Genomic DNA, 20,182 nt, shown 5'->3' with positions numbered 1-20,182 from the left:
AGCCAAGTTAATCACACCCTTTTGTCTGACACTCAGATATCAGGATGCCAGAGATTATCACTCAGGCAGAGGGCTACTGAGTAGCTGGAGGGGCAACCCCCCCCCCCTTTGTTCCTGAGACAAAGAAATACTTGGTCAGTTGGGAGTCAAAATGGAGTGAGGCCTGTCTTCCTGTGCTGTTTTTCAGACATGTGGCCTTATTTGTTTTGGTACATTAATAACAATTATTATATATAAATAAAATACCTTAAATTCTTACAACATAGTCCAAGAGCTTCTGGAGGGCCACAAGTTCCCCATCTCTGCTGTGACATAAAATGTGTCTTAATTCTCAGGTTTTGGCTCTCTCAGGCGCTGCACTCTGTATATGCTCAGAGGTGCTCTGTGGTCGTTAAACTGCATTTTTTAGGATCGCATCCCAAAATGGATTCCAAGGCTTGATCTGAGTGCAAGATGAAGACCAGTCTACATCTTGGAGTGTGTCAGGTGGCAGAGACCGAGAGCCTTGCCATGGGAGGGTGGAGAAAAGTACCAACCTTTCTTCCAGAGCTGAATGGATGCACTCCACAGCTAGGTTAAAAAACTAAACTACCGCAGCGCCGGGCAGCGCCCTGAGAACCTGTCATTCTGCTTAACGACACAAGACATCAGGGGTTCCCCACCAAAGCCACACCCCACCGAGGCTGCTGGTTGAGGAATGGCAAATACCAGCTCCACCCTGTGAGGTAGGCTTAGACTGACAGACAGTGGCTGACCTGAGGTCACCCAGGGTGCTTCGTGGCTGAGTGGGAGGATTCGAACCCTGGTCTCTCTCAGCTCTGAATCCACTGAGCCACATTTGCTGGTGTGTGTGTACAGTGGTACCTTGGGTTAAGAACTTCATTTGTTCCGTTCTTAACCTGAAACTGGTTTTACATTATTTCATATTTTCTTACAAAGGAATAATAACAAGTAATAATAATAATAAACTTTTATTTATATCCCGCCCTCCCCGGCCGAAGTCGGGTTCAGGGTGGCTAACATCAGATACATAACATTGGTATAAAATCAAACAATAATTAAATTACCTCCTAAAAACATCTCAAAGTCAAATTAAAGTCTAATTAGATGGCTTTCCACAGGGTTAGGGTTGGGAACAGTAAGTGCTCCACTGAACTGAAATTTCAGCTTTCACGACATAGGAAAACAGCCAAGTAAACAGCTATTTCGGCAGAGGATATTACCCAATATGCGTGAAATTTCATATATAGCTATATAATCCCTAGTATAGTAAGATAAGACCTTTGGAGCAGGCATTAAAAAAAAGTTTTTTTATGAACCACCCTAGTAGGGCAACAAAATAGGAAACAAAATAGGAAATTCTTTCCAGTAGCACCTTAGAGACCAACTGAGTTTGTTCTTGGTATGAGCTTTCGTGTGCATGCACACTTCTTCAGATACGAAAGCTCATACCAAGAACAAACTCAGTTGGTCTCTAAGGTGCTACTGGAAAGAATTTCCTATTTTGTTTCCTATTTTGTTTCGACTATGGCAGACCAACACGGCTACCCACCTGTACCTAGTAGGGCAGTAATTGTTCCTTGATAATTTGTCACCCCCCATTATGGAACATGGGGCAGCCCACCCCCTACACCCCCCTTGCTACGCCCCTGGAGGGATGGATAAAGCAGGGGTGGAGGGGCACAGAGGGGCTGGGAGGACACTGGGGGGGCGAGGTGTAAGGAGAGAGACTAGACAGCTGGAAAGGTGGGTGGTGGGTTGCCGGGGGTGATGAGCAACAAGAACAGAAGTAGCAGCCCTCAATGTGTGTGAGAGCCAGTGTGGTGTAGTGGTTAAGAGCGGTAGACTCATAATCTGGTGAACCGGGTTCGCATCCCCTGTTCCTCCACATGCTGGGTGACCTTGGGCTAGTCACACTTCTCTGAAGTCTCTCAGCCCCACTCACCTTACAGAGTGGGTGAGGTGGGGGAGGAAGGGAAAGGAGATTGTGAGCCGTTTCGGGTAGTGATAAAGCGGGATATCAAATCCAAACTCTCCTTCTTCTTCTTCTTCTTCTTCTTCTTCTTCTTCTTCTTCTTCTTCTTCTTCTTCTTCTTCTTCTTCTTCTTTGTGTGGCTGGCAATGTTAACTTGGCATAGTGGAGTGTTCTTTCACAGAGATGCGGGCTAGTGTGAGGCTTGGCTTGAAGTGTCTCTGTTTTTGCCCTCTTTCTTCCTGCTGGAAGAACCAGCTTATGCAGACTCTCCTGGGAGCGAGGTAAGCGAAAAGACGTTGCAGGAGGGGGAAAAAAGGCCCATTTAGCAGAGAGTACAGAAAGGGAACGTTTCAGGCTGGAAACCCAAGAAGCTTTGCTGGAAGACTCTGCCAGCAGCATTTCATTTCTTTCTTTTAAAACGCCTTTCGCCAATCGATAGGCTCACCCCGCCGGACGCCATAACAGCGTGTTAAAATTCGCAACCTTCAAAAATGAAAATCGACGGCGGAATAAGACGACACGGAAACAAAACAAACCTTGCGTTTGCAAACCGCAAACGAAAAGCAGCCAGGATTTGGGGGACGACGACGACACTTTTTTAAAAAAAAAAAACAGAAAGGGTATCTGAGTTTTACTCCGAGTAGACCCTGCTGCAGTTGACAGGTCTAAGCTAGTCATGCTCCTTAGATCTCAGTGGGTCGGCCCTGAGTAGATTGGGTACAACCCAAAGAGGTTTTTGCTCCAAAGGAAACCGTTTGTCGTTGTCGTCGTCCCCCCCCCCGAAGTCTTTGGCTTGTTCCCAAAAGGAGACTGCCCACCAGGCAGGCGGCGTCTTGCGTTTCTGCCACTAGGGGTCGCCCCCGGATGGGCTTGTGAGCACATGCCTGCCAGTGGGCCCAGGAATGTGGGTCGGCAAGCTCTGGGCAAGGCCTGGCGTGCCTTGGCAGCTCCCGAGATCTAGGGCTGGGCCAGTGCCGAGGGGATACTCCGAGGCACCCCAAACGGATTTCCGCCTCGCGAGCAGCATTGACCCACGGGCTGAACTTGCAGACGGGTATTGACTATTTACGACGCACGTGACGGAACCGTAAACGGTCCTCGGCAGAAATCTCAGCACCCAAAGGGATGGGAAGAGCGGCAAGGCGGCGGCAGCTCTTCCAGAGTTCGGCTGAGGAACAGGACGTAGCAGGAACCGGCTGCTTCCTTGGAAAACGGACACTTTTCATCCGTTTCAGAAAGGCGGCAGGGAGAGGGAGTTTCAGAGCTGTGGGGCTGGCACTGACAAGACCCTGCTCTCGTGTCTTTGGCAGGTTTAGCAGCCCCAGGTGAGGGGATGTGCAGCTGGGCCTCACTCGGACAGGGGCAGGAAAGATTTGGAAGCCCGAGGGCCACAGTCCCTTCTGGATGATCTCCGCAGGGGCCACAAGGCAGAGGGAGGGGGGCGGGGCGGGATAGAGGCAAAAGGGAGCGAAGCGATGAATGCGAATTTCCCCTCTGTACCATAGGCTAGTTTCTCCACACACCTCTCCAGGGAAGCAAGAGGCAGGGTCGGAGTTTGAGGACACATTCCAGCCAGGCAAAACCCCTTGAGGAGGGTGCAAAGAACAGGCACTGGCGAACTCGGCCCTCCAGATGTTTTTGGGACTACAATTCCCATCATCCCTGACCACTGGTCCTGTTAGCTAGGGATGATGGGAGTTGTAGTCCCAAAACATATGGAGGGCCGAGTTTGCCTGTGCCTGGCAAATAAAATACAAAATGCAATACCGTATTGTCCTGAATATAAGCCTCACTTTCCCCCCAAATTCCGACCGTGAAACGTTAAAGTGTGACTTATATTTGCGACCTTATGGTAAGCAACCAGGAGCGCGGGGCAAACAGCGCCAAGAGCTTGGCAAAGAGGCGTAGCACGGTCCCCCCCCAATGCAACCAGGAGCAGTGAGGAATGGAGCGGCGCGGCTTATATTCAGGTATTCCCCCCCCCCTTTTAAAGGTGCAGCTTATATTCAGGTGCGGCTTATATTCGGGCCAATATGGTATTTGTGTTCCTAATAAAGCACAATCTTATATATCTATGTATCGCCATTTCATCTCGGTCTTCCATCCCCATACCAAGAACTGAATCCCACCCCCGTCTCCCCAGTTCTTCAGCCTCACACCCTCCCCCGAGAAAGCCCACTCTGACCTGTCTCCAACACAGATCCCTCCCTTTTCTAACCCTATTGGTTTCAATGGGTCTGCTCTGAGGAGGAGTTGCATTGGACAACCAAGGGGGAAAACAACAGAGCTTTGCGGCACCTAATAGAAAAACGGAGTCGCCCCGAGTTAGGGATCCGCACTCATGACTGGCGGCAGGGTGGGGTTTTGTAAACAGAGAGGTCGGAGGGAGATGAGATGCAGAGAAAGCGATAACTGCGTGATCCAACAGCGAGGTTTCGCAAAACAGCTCTCGATAACAAGAGATATCCTGGCATTGGTAAGCCGATTAGCACGTATGCATTTAAAACCCTTTTGTTTCTGTTCATCCCTCGAGTGATAGCATCGCAGTTTAGTCATTTCACATTGCAGTCTCCCTTCGAAGTTCTTTTGCTCCAAGGCGGCCATTTACAGGGTTGCAAATTTCCTCCATGTAGAACAGGCTTCCTCAAACTCGGCTCTCCAGATGTTTTTGCCTACAACTCCCATGATCCCTGGGCTAGCAGGACCAGTGGTCAGGGATGATGGGAATTGTAGTCTCAAAACACCTGGAGGGCTGAATTTGAGGAAGCCTGTTGTAGAAACTCTCCATGGCCCACTGAGCAGTGTGACACCACTTTTAGGCAGTCATGGCTTCCCCCAAAGAATTCTGGGAATTGTAGTGAGCTAAGGTTACTGGGAACAAACTATTACCCTCTCAGCACTACAATTCCCAGAGTTCCCTGGGAGGAAGGATTGATGGTTAAGCCACTCTGGGAATTGCAGCTGTGCGAGAAGAATGGGGGTGGGGTCCTCCTAACAACACCCTTAACAAACTACAGTTCCCAAGATTCTTTGGGGGGGGGAGCCATGAGTATTTAAAGTGGTATGACACTGCTTTAAATCAATAGTGCGGATGGGGCCTCCGGGGACCGTAGTCACAAAAGCAGATCTGTCTGTGTGACTTCCTGATTATATATATATATATATATAATCTTGGAATTGCTGTCACTTGTTTGCAGGGTGTGTTTGTTATTTTAAAAAAGCATATTCACACATTGATGGGTGGTGTGAAGCTGCCTAGTTTCTGAGCCTCCTCACTGGGCCTCTTGGCCAAGCCACACCCACCTGCCAATCACCTGGACTCAAAATATATCAGCGCCACCCACCAATCAAATTTGGCTCATGGCAGGTAATGAAGACACCCCCCACCTGTCCTCTAGGGCTGTGCCTAGTGAGGATATGAGACGGGGTGTTGTTGGTTGCTGTTATAAAAATTAGGTTCAACCCCAGAAGGGAGTCCATGAACCCGGGGGAGAGCCTTAGTAGGGCTCCCCTCCTCTCAGGAGCACTTATGAATAAATAGAAACAATACAAAATCTCCCAAAGCAAGGTGGTAGCCCTTTATTAGAAACTGCTGCAGCAGGGTGTCTTGCAAGCAAAAGACCCCGAACAAAGGCGTGCAAGCTCCTATATAGACTTTTGAAATTGCCCCCCTCCAGCTCAAGACCACCCCTCCATACATTAGAATTACATCACAAATTGGGAGGGTCTGGTAGCAGTGATCTGAGCATCTTGGACCCTGCCCCCATGTCTCCTCTTGCCCTCCACCAAAAACCCATCAAGTGAAACAAAAGATATTTACATTTCCCTATATCCCAGCCAAGTTAATCACACCTTTTTGTCTGACAATCAGATATCATGATGCCAGAGATTATCACTCAGGCAGAGGGCTGCTGAGTAGCTGGAGGGGCAACCCCCCTTTTGTTTCCTGAGACAAAGAAATACTTGGTCAGTTGGGAGTAAAAATGGAGTGAGGCCTGTCTGTGCTGTTTTTCAGACATGTGGCCTCATTTGTTTTGGTACATTAATAACAACTATTATATATAAAAATAAAATACCTTAAAATTCTTACAACATGGCTGCCCCCAGATTGTGGAATTCCCTTCCATGGGAGGCTCCCTCTTGCTTTTCTTTCTCTGGCAGGCAGCCACTTTTTTTCTTTGTCGTTCAGACAAGCCTTTTGCCACTAACCAGCTGCTGTGCCAAGGAGGTGTGTGTTGGTGTGTGTGCTTTTAAATAGCTCTAAGCGTTTCTAGCGGTGCTTTTAATAGGGCTACATTTAAATAAATAATAATAATAATAATAATTTGTATACCGCCTTCCATCTGTAGATTTATATTTACTGGTGGTGGTGTTTTTTTAAAGTTGTACCTGTTTTAATTTTTGCCATGCTGGTAGAAATGTGGGACATTAAATAAGAACATAAAAAAGAGCCTGGATTGTTGAAGCATACATTTGGAAGGGATCCACAAGGGTCATCTAGCCCGACCCCCCTGCAACCACAGCTAAAGAATCCCTGGTGGAGAGCCATCCGGCCTCCACTTAAAAACCTCCGGTGAAGGAGAGGCCACCACCTTCAGAGGCCAAAGGCCTCTCTAGTCCAGCAGCCAGTTCTTGCAGCGGCCAACCCAATGGGAAACTCTCAAGCGCAGGACCTGAGGATACGAGCATCTCCCCCACCTCTCCTGGGGTTTCCAGCCACTGGCATTCAGAAACATCGCCGCTGGTGGCTGTCGCTGCCTCCTGTGGGAGGGAGTTCCACAGTTTAACACTGAAGAAGTCCTTCCTTTTTTCCTGCCCCGAATCTTCCGACGTTCAGCATCATTGGACGCCCAAGATTTCTAGTGTTACAAGAAGGGAAGAAAAAACTCTTCTCCACATCACTTAATAAACTCTCCCCGTGCCACCTCTTTTTCGCTTTTCGGCTAAAAAACCTTTTCCCACAGGGCAGTCACTCCATTCCCTAAATAAACATATAAGGCTGGTTGGTGCCCCACTGCCCCCCCCCCCTCATCAGATACTGTAAGCCTCCTCATCTGGTGGCCTTCCAGATGTTCAACTCTCCCCTTATGCCCCAACCCCTGACCACGAAGGATGCTGGAGTCCCAAAGCAACAACTGGAGAGCCCCAGGTTCCCACCCCAGAAGGCTCAGGAGGCCACCGCCCGGCTGAAGTTTAGCAGGTCTGGGCAGTGTCCGGATGAGATCCACCTGCATGCTACTCTGGGCTCCGTGTTAGAAAAATGGGGCGAGTAACTAGAAAAATATGGGGAGGAGTCCGGCCCATTTTTAGCTTGGCCGCATATGCAACCATACAGTTCAGAGCACATTCTCTCCCCGCCTTCCCAGAGTCCTGGGAACTGTAGTTTACCCCTCGCGGAGCTACCGTGCCCAGCACGCTGAGTAAGATACTACAGTTCCCGGGATTCTTGCAGGGGTGAGGGAGTCAGGTGTTTCAAATGGGCCACTGAAAGCGAACGGGCCAGGCCAACTGCGCTCCATTCATTGCCATGGGTCTACTCGTGAGAAAAACCTGGATCAGGCCCAGGGCCCGACATAAGTCTGGATTTGGGATGGGGGGGGGGGAGAGGAAACAATCTCCTGTGTAAGGAAAGCTCGGCTGGAGGAGATGGAGAGGTTGACTCCCGAGTAAACGCGCGCGATCCCGGCGAGGCTTCCTCCTCCTCGTGCGTAAAAGCGCTTTCTCCACCCGGAGCTGCTTCTCCGAGGAGCAGCCCCCGAGATCGGCGGTCCCTTTCATCACTTCCGTCCCCCCACCCCTCCTCCTTCCCTCCTCCTCCTCCTCTCCATCCATCCCCGCCCGGGAAACGGGGAGGGGGGGAAAGCAGCCGAGCCGCCGCCGCCGCCACCGCGAAGCCAGCCAGGCAATCCGGGGCCGGGCGGGTCGGCAGCAGCGCAGCCATGGGCCAGGGCGCACGGCGGGTCGGCGGGCGCGGCCAGGGCGCAGGGGCGCGGGCCGCTTCCAGGAGGGCGTAGCGGCCCTGGCCGGGGGATGGAGCGCGGCGGCGGCAGCAGCAGAAGCAGCAGAGGCAAGGGCAGCGGAGGCGAGGGGCGCCCGGAGGCGGCTCGTTAAGGTGCGCCACGCGGCGGCGGCGGCGGCGGCGGCGCGGGGGGATCCGGCCGAGTTTGGGGACGCCCCGGCGGCCCAGAGCTCGCCTCCCTCCGCCGCTCGGTTGGAAAGGGAGTCAGCCGGGCAAGGGGACCGGAGCAGGGGCGGGGAAGATGTTGCCCCCAACTGTAGTTATTTCAATATATACATATATATTTCTATATATATATATTTGGAGAGGGGTTTTTTTTTTTGGAAGGTTTCTCTCCTGCTAAATACTTTTATGCCATGTTGCTTTTTGTGGAGTTGTGTGTGTGTGGGGTGGGGTGGGGTGAGTTTTGGGCATTTTCTCCCCCATGAATGCTTCTGTGTTATATCTCTGTCTCTTTTTAGTTACAGGGGTGAAAATTGGGAGATTCCCCCCTCCCCACGCAATACTTCTATACATCTCTTTATGGGGGAGGGAGGAATTCCCCATCCCAAATATTTCCATCGTCTTTATTTGTTTTTCAGTTACTGGGAGTGGGTTTTGTAGATTGCTCCCCTCCATCTTATTTCTTTTTTTTTAGCGATTGGGGGTGAATTTTGGGAGATTCCCCCCCCCCATCCTTCCATGTTACCCATATTTTATTAGTTATTAGGGTGGGGGGTGAATTTTGGGAGATCGCCTCTCTAAATACTTCCACGTTTGCATTATTATTATTTTAGTTTCTGGTGTGTGTGGGGGGGGGGGGTTAGGTTTGGAGATTCCCCACCCCAGTTTATTTCTCTGTTTTTTAAATAGTTCTTTTAATATCTTAACAGGGGAGAAGGGATTGAATTTTGGAGATTTCCTTCCCTTAACTTTTGAACATCCCCTTGGATCCCCTCTCTCTTGACCTTTAACCTCCCCCACCCTTGACCCCCATGGGAAGGTTTTTTTGCGACCCCCCCCCCCCCGAAACCTGCTAGGTAAGCACCAATTCCTTGGGCTACCTTTTCGCAGCCACGGCTCCTTTTTAACCCAAACATGCATTTGGGGACCCATTTCTTAAGCTTTTACCATATATTTGCAAATGCTCCTGTGGCGACCTGTCTTGAATCAGGCTGCAACCCACTAAGGGGGTCCAAAAGTAAGCTCCTTCAGATCAGGGGGGCTTACTCCCCCCCCATACTGGGAAGTACATGAAAAGCTTACAGCTCCATATCTCTCCTCCTTACCTCCTTTCCCTAGATCTTCTCTCCAGATTCTTCTAGAAGAGATAAAAACTGGCAGTGATCTACCCCCTTTTGGGGGGTTTCAGGTCAAAGTTGTTGATCTTTTTTTGGGGGGGGGAGCCTACCGGAATGCTCATGCCTAAAGCTCTCAGTTGCCTAGTAATTTCACTAATGTATGCTCTGCCTTCAGTCCCCCCCTCCCCCCCAAAAAAAGGGTGCTGGGAATTGCATTTCTGGGAGGAATGAACTACAGTTCCCAGGATTGGGGGGGGGGAGAGGGGAATCAATGTGCTTTAAATGCATCCTTAAACATTGAAACCTTTCTCTATTGGCAGACCACCCTTCCAGGGGTTCTTTGCTGGTGCGTTCCAGGATCTGACCTCTCCCAGTCCCACATGAACTCTCCGTCTGGGTCCTTCTCCCCACTGCACACACAATTGCTGGGGGGTGCCCTGAACCCTTATTCCTCTCTTTGCCTGATGCAGGGCTAACCAACCTGGTGCCCCACTAGTTGTGTTTGCGTTCTGCCTCCCAACATTTCTGGGCGTAGGGGGTGAGGTTGATGGGAGCTAGGAACCTCAATTAATGTCCGCAGGGCGCCATGTTGGGGAAGGGCCGTAACGCGTCTGGCTTGCATGCGGAAGATCCCAACTTCAGTCCCTAGCACCTCCAGGTAGAACTGGAAGAAACTCCCTGTCTGAAACCCTGCTGCCAGCCAGTGTAGGCATAACTGAGCAAGATGGACTCAGTCCCTTCTGTTCCTATGACCAATGCTATAAAACAGTTCCCTGGGTTCCTATTTAAACCAGCCATTTTTTCAAAGCCATGAGGACTGGAGTCTTAGGTTTTTTTTTTTACTTAGAGGATGGAGCTAAATAAGGCAGGTTTCTGTGTACCTCTGTCCTAGTGTGACCCCCCCCCCCACCCTCCTTCCTTAGCGCCTCCTCCCTCCTTCCCCCAAACGCTGATTCCTGGATACTCTATCCTCCTTCCTTGCCTTAGCACAGTAGAAAACAACTCCCCTCCTTCCAATTCTCTCCCCACACATTCCGGTTCCTGCTTTGTCTCGCTCCCAGTTTCTTCCCTGGTCCCTCTTCCTCTGCCGCCACCCCCCCCCCCAAAAAAAATCCATTCGCTTGGGTGGCCCCTCTCCCTAGATGCTGATGCTGAGATACCCTGCACCACTCGATTTGGATTTGGAAAAGTCTGTATCCTTTTCCTAGGCCCAGATTCTCACCCCCTCTGCAACCCCACCACTTCCCCAACTGCTGATGCGGAGATATCTCACCCTCCACCTCCCCGCTGCCCCATTTCCACGTTCTGGATCCTGCCCCTGCTCCACCCCCACCCCCGCTTGCTGGCCGCCCACAATTCCTCTCTTCCTTGGCATGGCGCCCCCCCTTCCAGATGTTGCTGGCGGGAGCCAGACCTTGCTTCGGCGTCATGTTCTCGCCTCGACATGGCCAACAACCTCGAACCAACAATCTCCCCATTGCCACGCACCGCTTCCTTCCCCCCCCCCCAAGCCTTAGCCAGATGCCCAAACACGCCAGCTTGGCACCAAACTGGCAGTATACAGGATATTTCAGGAGAGGGACAGCACTGCTCTCTTCCTCTGGGCAGAGGAGAGGCTTAGCCAACTTTTATCTAAATATCACACATAAACCGGGTCTCTTTCCCGCTAGTTGTATATGTGGATTGAAAGGTTGTAGGTCAGCGGTAGAGCATCTGCTTTGAAAGACCCTCTTCTGAAACCCTGGAGAGCTGCTGCCGGTCAGTGCAGGCAGTTTTGAGCTCCATGGAATCTTAAAAGAGCCGTAGAGTTGACCCGCTGCAATGCAGGGATATTTTGCCCAACGTGGGGCTCGAACCCATGAACCTTAGATTTAAGTGTCTTGTGCTCTTGCCTGCTGAGCTATCCCAGGACGGGCCTCCAGTGTTTGGGAAGGTGAGCTAATCAGTGGCAAAGCATCTGCGGAAAGACATTACTGAGCTAGGTGGCCCGTTGTTCTGACTGGGAAGAAGCCAGCTTCTGGCGTTTACTGTTTAAATCAGGGCCTTTATTCGGAACCATGAGGACTGGAATCTTGCTTTGATTTTGGGGGAAAGGACACAGCAGAATGGTAGAAGAACCTGCTTTTGAAGGTCCTGGGGTTCATTCCCAAACATATGGGAGAGTCTTGCCCTGCCGATGTTGCTGCCAGCCAGTGTGGACCTTACTGAGCTACAAGGTTGGATTCGGAAGGAGACAGCTTCCTCTGTGCCTCTGCTATACCTGTGTGACATCGGCCTTCTTAGGTAAAGCTCCGTGCTACTAAACAAGGTGAAGCTGGCCTACCTGGGAAGATGAAGGACAATCCTTTGCTGGAGGTTTTTAATCAGAGGTTGGGCGCCTGTCTGCTGGGGATTCTTGAGCTGTGATTCCTGCATTGCAGGGGGTTGGACTAGATGACCCATGGGGTCCCTTCAGACTCTGTGATTCTATGAATTTGCCAGCCCCATTTCTCCCTTTGGTTTTTGGCATTTTGGAGGGGGCAACTGCCAAAGGAGAAGTGTGCCTCACACTCCTCCATCCCCCCACCCCCAAATCTTTTGCCCTATATCACAAACTCTTTAATTTTGCTCAAACGGCCCTGGGAAAGTTGACAGCCGAGCCTCGGATTCTGTTTTCACATCTGGAATGTGCGAAATGACGGGGCGGAGGACAGTTCTCTGGGACTCGCACAGAGTGCTTTTCAACTTTGTCATGTCTTTTGTGATGTGGGATTAGGAGAGAGGGAGGGCATCTGGGTGGGGCAAAGGGAGTTTGTGGCATCTGTGCCGTTGCCTGCCCGGAAACTTTGTGTGTGTGTGGCTTTGAAAAATAAACATTCGCTGGAGTTTGGGTGGCTCTGACTCCCCACCCAAAAAGAACCTCCGTTTCCCCAGCCCTGAGTCAAAGAAATGGACTAGTTGGGGTTTTCTCTCTGGTTTTTACGCTCTGTGGTTGCCTGAGGCTCATCTCAGCTTCCTGCCTGCACAATGATAATAGGCTATATAGGACGGATCAACACCTCATTTCCCGTTCCCCATCTTTGCAAGTGTCTCTTCGCATGCGATCAAAGTTGGTGCTTCTTTACGCTTTTGGGTCCTCAACCATGCAAATACACCTCATCTCTGCGCGGCTGAATGGGTACCAATCTCAGCCTTGAAAAGCGCCATAGAGTTGGGAAAGGAAATGGAGGAGAGAGTGACCTTTCTGACTTCCACTTCCACCTATCAGTACTTTTGGGTTGGTTTTTAAAGGTTTCCACCAGTCGTATTTGGTATTTTCTCGCTCCGCTGTCGGAAGCAGTGATGTAGCTCTGAACGCCAGTTGCTTGGGGATTGCAAGTGGGGAGAGTTGCTCTCGAGTTCGGATCCTGCTTATTACGGGTTTTTCCACAGGGGCATCTGGTTGGTCACTGTGAGAACAGGATGCTGGACTAGTTGGCCTGATCCAGTCGGACTCTCTTTGTGTTAAGATTCTGGGGTTTTGGAAAGCACTCCTTTCTTGTGTACGCTGTGTCCCCCGGCAGCTCTGCGAGCTGGGAATTGTGGGGGGAATTGGTCACGCAGGAACGTATCCCTCGTCATGACTGATATCTTTTAAAAAATTATTTAGACTCCGATCAGAAGGTTGGCGGTTCGAATCCCTGCGACGGGGTGAGCTCCCGTTGCTCGGTCCCTGCTCCTGCCCACCTAGCAGTTCGAAAGCATGTCAAAGTGCAAGTAGACAAATAGGTACCGCTCCGGTGGAAAGGTAAACAACATTTCCGTGCGCTGCTCTAGTTTGCCAGAAGTGGCTTAGTCATGCTGGCCACATGACCCGGAAAGCTGCCTGCGGACAAATGCCAGGTCCTTTGGCCTGTAAAGCGAGATGAGCACCGCAACCCCAGAGTCGTCCGCGACTGGATCTAATGGTCAGGGGTACCTTTACCTTTACCTTTAACCTCACAACAACCCTGTGAGGTAGGTTAGGATGAGGGCGAGCCACTGGCCAACCCCCCCCCCTTTTATTCTCAAAACAACCCTGCTTGCTTGACATCACCAAACACCTCAAACTCTCTGAAGGGGCAGAAATGTATCAAATTGCCCCACGTTTGAACAACTGTTGTGCCTCCGTTATTTCTTCACATTTCTGTCCTGCTTCCCCCCCCCCCCATAGTAGGAACTCAAGGCAACATACCTGGGGTTCCATGGTGGCCTCCCATCTGGGAGCTGACCAGGCCTGTACCTGCTTAGCGTCAGCGAGGTGGTGGCCTCATGTGCCTTCAGACCATGCTCTGGTCTGGGAGAGGGAGGAAATAGGAGTTTCTTTAACAGGGGGGCCACTTCAGACAAGGCCCTGCCTTGATGTCTGAGGACAGGCAGGTTCATATAAGGCCCTAAAAATCCCCCCTTGGCTGAAACAGAGCTGGACATTCTTCAATCAATATTTATTTATTTATTTTGTTTTATTCTTCCATTCACATCCTACCTTTACCCCAGGGGGCTTGTACATGGTTCTCCGCTTCATCATTTAATCCCCATAACAATCCTGTGAGGTTGGTTACACTGACAGGTAGTCCAAGGTCCCACCTAGTGAGCTTCATGCGCGAGTGGAGATTTGAACCCAGGTCTCCCATTACCCTGGTTCTCCTTAGGGTTTAAAACGGAGGGCTGACTTCTCTGGAACGACTGAGTTTCCTCATGGCACCAATTTCAAAGCCTTGGAGGAGCTTTTGCCTGAGGAAATTGGAGGAGGGAGGTGCTTAACCCATCCCCTACCAGCAAATTGTGTTTTCCAGAGTGGTTTCTCTCTCTCTCTCTCTCTCTCTCTCTCTCACACACACACACACACACACACACCTGGGTTTCAAAACCAGAACTGAGTCCAGATGGGATGAATAGCTGGCGGGAAGGGTGCTTAACCCCTCCACGATCCACCAATTCTGCCTTGCATATCTCCTTCCCAGCTATTACAAAAACTAAACCCTGTTAATGGGTTTTGAGCCCAGCTTGGAAATGCAGGCAGGCAGCAAGAATAGTTGGGAGAGTCATTTGCCCCCCACCCCCCGCCACCGCCTTCCTCCTCTCGGACTCTTGCGTTATTCTAGCATATGCGGGGTTGCGGGGTTGCATGTTTGACAAGGGAGAGCAACTCTCTTTGACACAGTTTGCAGGATCTTCTGCCGCCTGCTCTGCCCTCCTCGCCACGAATCGGCGGCCAGGAGCAAAACAGGAAACGCAACAGGAAACACTTCGGAGAAGAGGTGTCTTTTGCCGTTGGGGTGAAGCGGGGACTCGGGAGTAGCAGCTGTCGGCAGCGGTGTAGCTGTCTGGCTGGTCGGTGTCGGAGGTGTCGGCATGCTAGCCCTTTTAGAGAAACCACCGCCATAGCTAGAGGAGCCCTCAGGCCTCTCCAGCATTCAAGTCCTCAGCGTGGTTTTGAGCCATCTCGTCTGTTGGACTTGGAGCCGGGTACCGTTAGCAGCATTGCGGTCCGTTCTAGAAAGGGAGGGACAGGGCTGGAAGGTTTCTTCATGTGATTCAACCGACTGCCTTTTAAATCGCTTCCTTTTGGGGGCGGGGAACCCTGTCCTAGTGTTAGAAATTAGCCAGGTGCCAGGCGCGTTTTGCGACTGGCGCGGGTCCGACTGCGACCACGTCTCAGGGTTGCAGAACTTGCAGAACTCAGCAGGGAGGAGGCGGAGGAGGATAGGGACAACATTAGGATGAGTTGGCTCTGTCTCTCATTGGCTCTGGCGCCCCCTGCTGTCGGGCTCCCTGCCTCCTGCCCCACCAGCCGCAATGGGCGCTAACCCTGAGGATTTGCAATCAGTATCTGTTTGTTGTTAGCTAAACGGAAAAAAATTCTGCAGGCAGATTAGGAGATTTTCCAGGTAATGTTCTGTTTCTGGAAAAACTCCTGCGGGAAACTTTTCCTGTTCTGTTTCCAGATCGCTGTTCGGACTGCTTTCCCCTGGAGAGATCTGGCAACAGGTTTTAAAGGCATTTTTTTTTTACGTGGCCCTGTTAAATTGGCTCGATGGTTTCATTTGGCTCAGTATACCTATCGTAACTGCATCCTTTCCGTTCTGCTGCTCGTAGGGAAGAGAGTTGTGTTGTTTTATAGTCACGTATTTTAAAGTTATTGGGCGCTGTTTGGATGAAGGTCAATTTTGGCTTTATAGATAATAAAACCGAGGAGGAGGAGGAGGATTTGCTGGGGTGCTGCAGGAGTTAACAGGCAGCAAGGTGGGGAAATTCTGAACAAGATGATGTGACTCCTTAGTTTGTTTCAAGGGTTAACCCTTTCCTCCTCAAGGGATGCATTTCCTCTGGGCATCCCCTTGGGGGAAATGTGCCATTGGGGAATGGAAGCAAAAGGTTAGCAGAGCAATGGATATGACTCTTACCTTTTTATGATACAAAATGCATTCCAGCCATGGAAAAGTCTGAGGTTCCTTCTCTTTCTTCCTCCCCCCCCCCCAATGTGCAAACTCTCCTTGCTTGCAAAAGTCCCTGGGGAGGGTATGAAACAGGGTTGGAGAGGGGGCTGTGGCCTGGGAAGAAGGGTGCAGCTTGCAGAGAGACCCGGGGGCCAGACAGAAGCATTCTGAGGGCCGCATTCAGCCCCCAAAGTTCTCCACCTTTGGTTTATTTTAGGTGTGTGTGTGTGTGCGCCCCCACCCCAAACCAATTATTTTTATTTCTTTGCTTCCCCCCCCCCAATCTCCTTGCCCCAATACAGCACCTCCCATGGGCCTGATAAACTGCCATCGAATGCCATGGAACTTTGTTCTAAGAAACATCCTCCAGGTAAGACTTTCTGATGGGCTGTTTTTTGGGGTGGGTGGGGGGTGGGGGTGGGGAAGGGAGTGGGACTGACAGGTGCTGGGCCACCCCACCCACCCCGATCAACCACAAAACCTAGGTGATTTAACTTCTCAGACTCTCGTTCTCACTCAGCCAGTGCAATGTTGCCAACTTTTCAACTGATCTCCGCCCCTGCGTCCCCAGTGTAGCCACTGGTGGGGGAACTCTGCTTTTGAGAAGCTTTTGCTTAATTCCATTTCATTCGCAACCGCTTCCTCTAAGAGACCATGAAGCGTTTTTAAAGTATATATATTAAAAGGTGCCTAATGGTCAGAGCTGTTCGATGGTGCCCTGGAAGGCCATTGGCCCTTCCTTGCTGGAAGTATTTAAATAGAGGCCAGACAGTCGTTCGTCAGGGATGCGTAGTTGCAAGATTCCTGCGTCCCTCGGGGTGGGGGTCAGACTGGATGACCACAAAAGGTCCCTTCCAATTCTAAAGCTCTGTGACAGATTTTCATATCCAGAGTATATGCACCCTTGCCAGCAGCATGATGAGTTTGAGGGGTCTGTACCACTTTAGAGGGTCTGCACCAATTTAGACAGAAGGCGGTCTTGTCCCGTTTTTGAATTCATCCCCTTCCCCATGTTAAAAGCCAGCCAAATGTTCTGCAAGTAGACAAGCAGCGCTTCAGGGAGCTCTAGCCCAGCCCTCTCTCTCCCTGCTAAGCTAGCTTCCTACTTGCAAAGTCAGTAAAGATTCCCAAGCTGAGCATTGGGCTGGGTTCGGATGGCCTTTGGGGTTCCCTTCCCAATCTATCGCCATATGACTTTTTCATCTGCGTCAGGCTGCTCTCTGAGGCGCAGGAGCAAGGTGCATTGCCTTATTTCGTTCCTGGTCAGTTGGCAACCATGCAGCCCGGACTACCTTACAGGGTTCTTGTGAGGAGAGAGAGAGAGCTGGGGTGTGTGGGTGTCTCTTTGGCAGAAGAGGTGAACTGAGGTAAAAACAGATTTAATAACAAGCAGGAACCTAAGCAAAATGAATTTTTTTTTGGGGGGGGTGTCCCATCAAAGGGATTTGAATGCCTTTGACTGAGTCCGTAAGGTCTTTCTGGGGAGGGGGGGGGCCTGGGAAGAGAAGCAGGCAGGCGAGAGGTCCCCCCTCCTCGTCCCCCCCATGCAGTGGTTACCTAAGCAACGCTGTCCCGGTCCCTCATTGGCCGCTGCGTGGCGGTAGGCGGCCCCCGTCTCCTTCAATGTCAGCGTGGAGTTTTCTCCTGCAGCGAGTGGGGAGGGGGGGCAGCAGCAGCAGCAGCAGCAGCTGAGGCAGGAGGAGAATGGGGGGCACGGACTGGGGAGGCCGATGGGGGGCTGTTGCCTAAGCCCAGGGGGCCTCCTGCAAGGCCCCCCTCCCCATAAAACACACGCAAATCCGGGCCGGCGGTAACCATGACGATCCCTAAGGAGATGCCCGAGAAATGGCCCTGGGTCGCCGTAGCGACGGGCAGCCGCGGACAGGCGCCTGGGGGGACAGGTATTTTTTTTCGGGGGGGGGGTGGGTTTGACAAGTGAAAGTTTGGGGCTTTGGCTAGCAGGGTTTTTTCTTTTCTTTTTAGGGGTGGGGGCTCCTCAAATATCGACGTCCAGCCTTTGTCCTGTCACGACCTCCTTGGAGAAAGCTGTCATTGCAGTTCTCTCCATAAACATTACCTCATCCCGCGCCTTCTTCCTTCCTCCCCCCCCCCAACTCTGGCTCCTATCCTTTGCACTATATTTTCTTTGGTGGTGGGGGACAGGAGAGCCCCCTTTTACCCGACACCTCCTTCCCACCCGTTCCCCCCCCATCCCCGCAAATGACCTTGCTTCTGAGACCGCCGAGAGTCGCAAGTTTGGAAACGGGGACCGAGTCCGTTCCAACAATGGATTGGGGGTTGCGAAACCCGGAGCAGTTTTATTTCAGTATTTGGGACAGGCAGGGGGGAGAACTATTCCTGGGGTGCTTTTTTGTGGTGGTGGGGGGCACGCGAAAAATTAAGAGAGCCAGCCAATCTCATGCAGTCGGGGAGCGGGTTATCAAATCTGCTACCCTTTGTGTTCGGCTTGGAATGGTTAGCAAGCCAGGGGTGCAACTGCAGGAGGGGGTGTGGTAAGCCTGGCAAAGTGGGGTACGGCGATTTTGGGGGTGTTGGTGGTTGTGTGCCGGCGGCTGATTTTTGGCCTCTGTTTTCAGAGGAGGAAAGGCGGGTGAAAGCAAACGCCCGAGAGTATAACGAAAAGTTCCAGTATGCGGTAAGTATGGGGTTAGGAGTTTGCGGCTGGGGGGGGGTGGATTTATCTCTGTGTGTGAGAGAATTTTCTGGGAAGGGAGGGGTGGCGGTGGAACAACCCAATTTTTGTGGTGGGAACACGGAATCAGTGTTGACAGGCCAGAGAAGGGGCGTGGGGCTGCGTTTATACCCCATAGAGAGGGATGTGAAAGGGATTAAGTTTGGTTTTGTAGGGAGTTAGGTACAGAAAAGGAAGACCTTTTCTTTTTTTGGGGGGGGGGAGATTAGAGGTGATGTTGGGCTCTAGGGATGTGGGTGTAAACATTTAAAAGGCTAACCCGCGGTGTAGTGGTTAAGAGGGTAGGACTCGGAGCTGAGAGAGACCAGGGTTCAAATCCACACTTGGCCATGAAGCTCACTGGGTTTGACCTTGAGGGAGAATTTTGGATTAAAATTTCCTTGGGAAAAATGGGAGATATAAATGTGAGAAGTAAATAGTTTATTGTTATTATTATTATTATTATCATTATTATTATTACTACTACTATTTGCACTTTCTGGAATGATGCACAGAGTGAAACACAGCCATCCTTTGATATCTGCAGTTCTCTGAATTTTGCAACTTCTCTCTCCCAAACCAAGCGTACTAAAATGCACATTTGAGTGTGCCTTGTAAATTTTACTTCAGCCAAAACAGCTTACAAAGAGGCATATTCCGTTACAGAAAACCCTTTTCCAGAACTGTGTATCCTTTGGCAAAATCGCACACAAAAAAACCCCTGTTTTGAGTTAGGAGACGTTTGCGCTAAAAAGGGGATGAATTTTTCAAGTGAACTTTGAAACAAAACCCACAAACGAATGTGGAAACGTAGAGAATTGGAACTAAGACTGGGAAAAAAAAGAGAAACTGAGATGGAATCAGATTTGCCCATCCCATATGGGGAGGCGACTGCTGCTCAGTGTTTTTATTTTTTTGAGGGGGGGGGGTGTTTGCGGGAAATCCCAGGAAACCTTGAGCTGCCTTCCGCTTTCTGGAAGCTTCTCCCCACACCACTGCCCCGCTTCTGACTGGGCTTGACCCCTCGTATCTTGGCTAGGGTGTGTTTGTGAATAACTTCCTGCCCGGGGACAACAGCCCAGCTCAGCGGTTATAAATAGAGCGTTAAGTGTGGAAGGCAGACAAAGAAACTTTGGGATATTTTTTCCTCTTTCCGGAGCGAAGGTGGAGAGAGAGATTTTGAGTCTTTACCCTCCAACAGTAAGTTCTGTTCCTAGTCCACCCGCACATTATCCCCACAGCCTTGTGCACATCCTAGTGTGTTGAACGGTAACTGATAAAAAATGGCAAAGCCGTGCAGATTTATTCGTCAGGGAATTAACAAGGAGCACACGGCGTTTCTTTGCACTGAGCTCAGTACTTTCCACACTGATTGGCAGTAACCAATCTTATTTCTGCATGGCAGGGGGTTGGACCAGATGACCAACTCTACAATTCTATGAAGTCTATGAGTCTCCAGGGTTTTAGGAAGGGAGTCCCTTGCAACCTTACCAGGAAGGGATTGAACCCGGGGCTTTTTGCACGCAGGAAGCGGGCCCCTGTCCCGATGTCCTTTCCAGCCGTTCCTTCCACCAGATAAAAAATGAAGTTGGTAGTCCTCACAGTTCTGGGAAAGGGGGGGTGGTGGCTGAATTAAACAGGAACGCAGGAAGGCGCTTTATTCCGAGTCAGATCACCTCTGAGTCCACCTACCTCCATATTGTCTGCACTGACAGGCAGCGTCTCTTCAAGATTCCCCTTCCTGGAGATTATCGGGGATTGAACCCGGGTCGTTCTGTG

General features: G+C 50.9%; 1 protein-coding gene across 2 annotated transcripts in view; it reads left to right on the top strand.

The window, feature by feature from the left end:
* The first annotated feature begins 8,011 nt into the window (after positions 1–8,011).
* The window catches only part of ATP8B2 (ATPase phospholipid transporting 8B2), a 47,559-nt gene continuing 35,388 nt past the window's right edge, over positions 8,012–20,182 (top strand). The window contains exons 1-3 of one of the 2 annotated variants that reach the window (XM_033174501.1): positions 8,012–8,087; positions 16,014–16,081; positions 18,309–18,367. In XM_033174501.1, coding sequence (XP_033030392.1) covers positions 16,051–16,081; positions 18,309–18,367 — 90 coding nt within the window. In that variant the 5' untranslated portion in view covers positions 8,012–8,087; positions 16,014–16,050. Of the gene's footprint in view, positions 8,088–16,013; positions 16,082–17,462; positions 17,613–18,308; positions 18,368–20,182 lie in introns of those variants that run through there. The other variant, XM_033174500.1, reaches the window with a different exon arrangement.

Source organism: Lacerta agilis, chromosome 17 (genome assembly GCF_009819535.1).
Source record: "Lacerta agilis isolate rLacAgi1 chromosome 17, rLacAgi1.pri, whole genome shotgun sequence".
Classification (NCBI taxonomy): Eukaryota; Metazoa; Chordata; class Lepidosauria; order Squamata; family Lacertidae; genus Lacerta; species Lacerta agilis.
This window is presented reverse-complemented; position numbering and strand designations above follow the sequence as displayed.